Source organism: Macrobrachium nipponense, chromosome 24 (assembly GCF_015104395.2).
Source record: "Macrobrachium nipponense isolate FS-2020 chromosome 24, ASM1510439v2, whole genome shotgun sequence".
In the NCBI taxonomy this organism is placed as follows: Eukaryota; Metazoa; Arthropoda; class Malacostraca; order Decapoda; family Palaemonidae; genus Macrobrachium; species Macrobrachium nipponense.
The window spans coordinates 44,458,163-44,461,984 of NC_061091.1; the positions used below are offsets into that span (position 1 = coordinate 44,458,163).

General features: G+C 45.8%; 1 protein-coding gene across 1 annotated transcript; it reads right to left on the bottom strand.

Annotated features, from left to right (window-relative positions):
* Positions 1 to 2,371: 2,371 nt before the first annotated feature.
* On the bottom strand, positions 2,372 to 3,406 carry LOC135203010 (uncharacterized). Its single transcript, XM_064232577.1, has one exon. It carries the CDS (start codon positions 3,404 to 3,406, stop codon positions 2,372 to 2,374), a length of 1,035 nt encoding a protein of 344 aa, XP_064088647.1.
* Positions 3,407 to 3,822: the final 416 nt, after the last annotated feature.

Below are 3,822 nucleotides of genomic sequence, written 5' to 3' on the forward strand. Positions count from 1 at the left end.
AACAGCCAACATCTGGACAGTAAAGAATAAATTAATCACTCTTTACAGAAAACAGGTGTTGACAGTACCAGCGACCGAGAAAATCTGAATAGAAAATGGGAATGGTTCCTGATACCCGCCTCCCAGTGGCGGGAATGGGTACTAACCACCTGGCCTCCCACTACGTGTGTCGTAAGTTTTGAAATTCTGTCGGACTTCGGAGAATACAGCTATATATATATCTGACAGGTAAGTTGCATGAACAAAATGATATTGTTAAGATACAATGAAGTTTTATACATACTTACCTGGCAGATATATACTTAGCTATAGACTCTGTCGTCCTGACAGAATTCAAAACTCGCGGCACACGCTACAGGTAGGTCAGGTGATCTACCATTCCCTGCCGCTGGGTGGCGGTATCCGGAACCATTCCCATTTTCTAAGTCAGATTTTCTCTTCCACCTGTCTCCTGAGGGGAGGCTGGGTGGGCCATTAATTGTATATATCTGCCAGGTAAGTATGTATAAAACTTCATTGTATCTTAACAATATCATTTTTATACATGCAACTTACCCGGCAGATATATACTTAGCTGATTGGCACCCTTGGTGGAGGGTAAGAGACAGCCAAATACACACAAAAAATTAAAAATAAAATTAAAAATAATAACGGGAAACAACAATTGTTGTAGGATATCAATCCTTGGTTCTCACCTGTTTGGGTAGAAGACTTCATGATTACTGTCATTGAGTCTGCATGCCTCAAGAGCTTCAGCGAGGTAAAGACCTATGACCGAATAGCCCTTCTGGATCATGTCAATGGGGGCTAGCCCGCTTACGCGACAGAGCCTGCATGGATCGTGCCAATGGGGGCTTACCCGCTTACATGACAGAGCCTGACCTGTATCCTATCAATGGGGGCTAGCCCTCTTACATGACAGAGCTTTAGGTTTTACATAATGCACAACGAGGAGACCACAAGTTAATCCCGACCACCTGACCATCCTAACCATGTTAGATCTAGGAATTGAAAGGGGTTATTTCCTATACCCTCTTCCAATCGACCATAAAAACCAAACACCATAATGCTAAAATTACATTAACTAACCTAATTAGGATTAACCTCAGCTCCTCCCCCCAGCACTGAATCCGCGGAAACGTATGCTCCAAGTGAAAAGCACTTCTCATAAGTAACTCTCACGTCTCTTAGATAGTGAGAAGCGAACACCGAGTTACACTTCCAATACGTGGACTCTATTAGGGCTTGAAGGGACGACGTTTTGTGAAAGGCCATAGAGGTTGCTATGGCCCTCACTTCGTGCGCTTTCACTCTGAGGAGCCTAAACTGTTCTTCGTCACATTTAAGATGCGCTTCCTTAATAATGTCTAATGAAAAACGTAAGGGTGTTTTTTGAAATAGGTCTTGTCGGATCCTTGACCGAACACCAAAGACTTTCTTGCGTACCTCCTAAAAGAGACTTCCTTTGTAAATAAAATTTAAGGGCTCTTACAAGACATAAGGTCTTCTCCTGTCTTCTCCTTTCACTTCGAAGCTTCTAGGCCATGGTTTTGATGGGTTCTCGTTTTTGGCTAAGAAGAGAGGCTTAAAAGAGCAAATTGCAGCCTTCTTCTTAAAACCCACTTTGCCTTCTAACGCTTGAAGTTCACTTACCCTTTTTGCCGTAGCTAGGGCGAACAGGAACAGAGACTTTCTTGTCAAATCTCTAAAGGAAGACTTATTAGCAGGTACGAATTTCTCAGACATAAGATAATGAAGGACTATATCCAAATTCCAACTGGGATTCTTTGTGTTCTGACTTTTTGAGGTCTCGAAAGACCTAATAAGATCATGTAGGTCCTTATTGTCTGACACATCCAGGCCCCTATGCCTGAAAACCGAGGCCAGCATACTTCTGTACCCCTTGATCGTTGAGACAGCTAGGCCCCACTTTCTTCTAAGGTAAAGAAGAAAATTTGCAATGTCAGTTACAAAGGTACTGGAAGAGGATACCTCGTGTGACTTGCACCATCTTCTAAACACCTCCCACTTCGACTGGTACACTCGTAACGTGGAAGGTCTCCTGGCTCTTGCGATTGCTTTTGAAGCCTCTCGAGAAAACCCCCTCGCTCTAACAAGTCCTTCGATGGTCTGAAGGCAGTCAGACTTAGAGCGGGGAGGTTTTTGTGATACCTGTCGAAGTGGGGCTGTTTGAGAAGATCCCTCCTTAGTGAGAGCGATCTGGGAAGATCCACCATCCACTCCAGCAACTCTGTAACCCAGTCTAGGGCTGGCCAAAAGGGAGCGATCAACGTCAGTTTCGCTCCTTCCGAGGAGGCGAACTTTCTTATTACCTCCCCTACTAGTTTGAAGGGGGGAAAAGCGTACCCGTCTATCCCTTCCAATCCATGAGGAGGACGTCTATTGCTATCGCTCTTGGATCTGCGATCGGGGAGCAATAATTCTCCAACCTTTTGTTCCGGTTGGTTGCGAACAAGTCTATGTTCGGCCTTCCCCACAACCCCCATAACTGCTCGAACACTTGAGGATTGAGGGTCCATTCGGTGGGGAGGACTTGGTTTTTTCTGCTTAGCAGATCCGCTTGAACATTTCTCTCTCCCTGTATAAATCTCATTAGTAGAGAGATCTCCTTCTCCTGAGCCCAAAGCAGCAACTCCCTCGCTGTCTCGTAAAGGGAGAATGAATGGGTTCCCCCTTGTTTTCTGATATACGCTAGGGCTGTCGTGTTGTCAGAATTGACCTGAATGATCAATCCTGAAATCTGCTTTTGAAAGTGTAAGAGAGCTAAGTGAATGGCTTTCAATTCCTTTTGGTTTATGTGCCAGGACACCTGCGCTCCTTCCCAGGTGCCTGACACTTCTTCCGAACCCAACGTTGCTCCCCATCCTGAATCCGACACGTCTGCAAACAACGCTCGGAGAGGGCTCTTTATGTGCAAGGATACTCCTTGGCCGAGTTTCTTTGGGTCTAGCCACCACCGAAGATCTTGCTTAATCTTGTCCGTGACTTCGAACGATTCTTCGAGGTCCTGGGAACTCTGATCCCAGTTCTCCTTCAGATAATACTGAAGGGGTCTTAGGTGCAGTCTCCCTAAGGAAACGAACTGCTCCAACGAGGATATGGTTCCCAGCAAACTCATCCATTCCCTCGCAGAGCAATGTTCTTTCCCTGGAAAAACTGACACCTTTGAAAGGCAGCGTTCTATCCTCTCTATTGATGGAGACGCTAGAAAACCCTGAGAATCCATCTGAATCCCCAGATAGACTATGTTCTGCTGGGGACTCAGCTGGGACTTCTCGAGGTTGACTAGGATTCCCAACGACTGTGTCATCTTTAGTGTTACCGAAAGGTCCTCCAGACACTGATCCTTCGACTTTGCTCGTATAAGCCAGTCGTCCAAATACATCGAGATCCTGATTCCTTTCAAATGTAGCCAATGCGCCACATTCCTTAGGATGCCCGTGAAGACTTGAGGGGCCGTCGACAGTCCGAAGCAAAGCGCTCAAAATTGGAAGACTCTTCCCTGTGACATGAATCTTGAGATATTTCCTTGATGCCGGGTGAATTGGCACATAGAAATATGCATCTTGAAGGTCCAGGGATACCATCCAGTCCCCTGGACGAAGAGCAGAAAGCACAGAGGAAGAAGTCTCCATCGAAAATTCTTCTTGATCACAAAGAAGTTCAGCGCACTTACGTCTAAAACCGGCCTGGAACAGACGGTTGTAGAAACCTGGTGAATGGAGATCTTGAACTGGTTCTATTGCCCTCTTCTGCAGCATAAGGTCCACTGCTTGCAGGAGAGCTTGACTCTTGACAGGA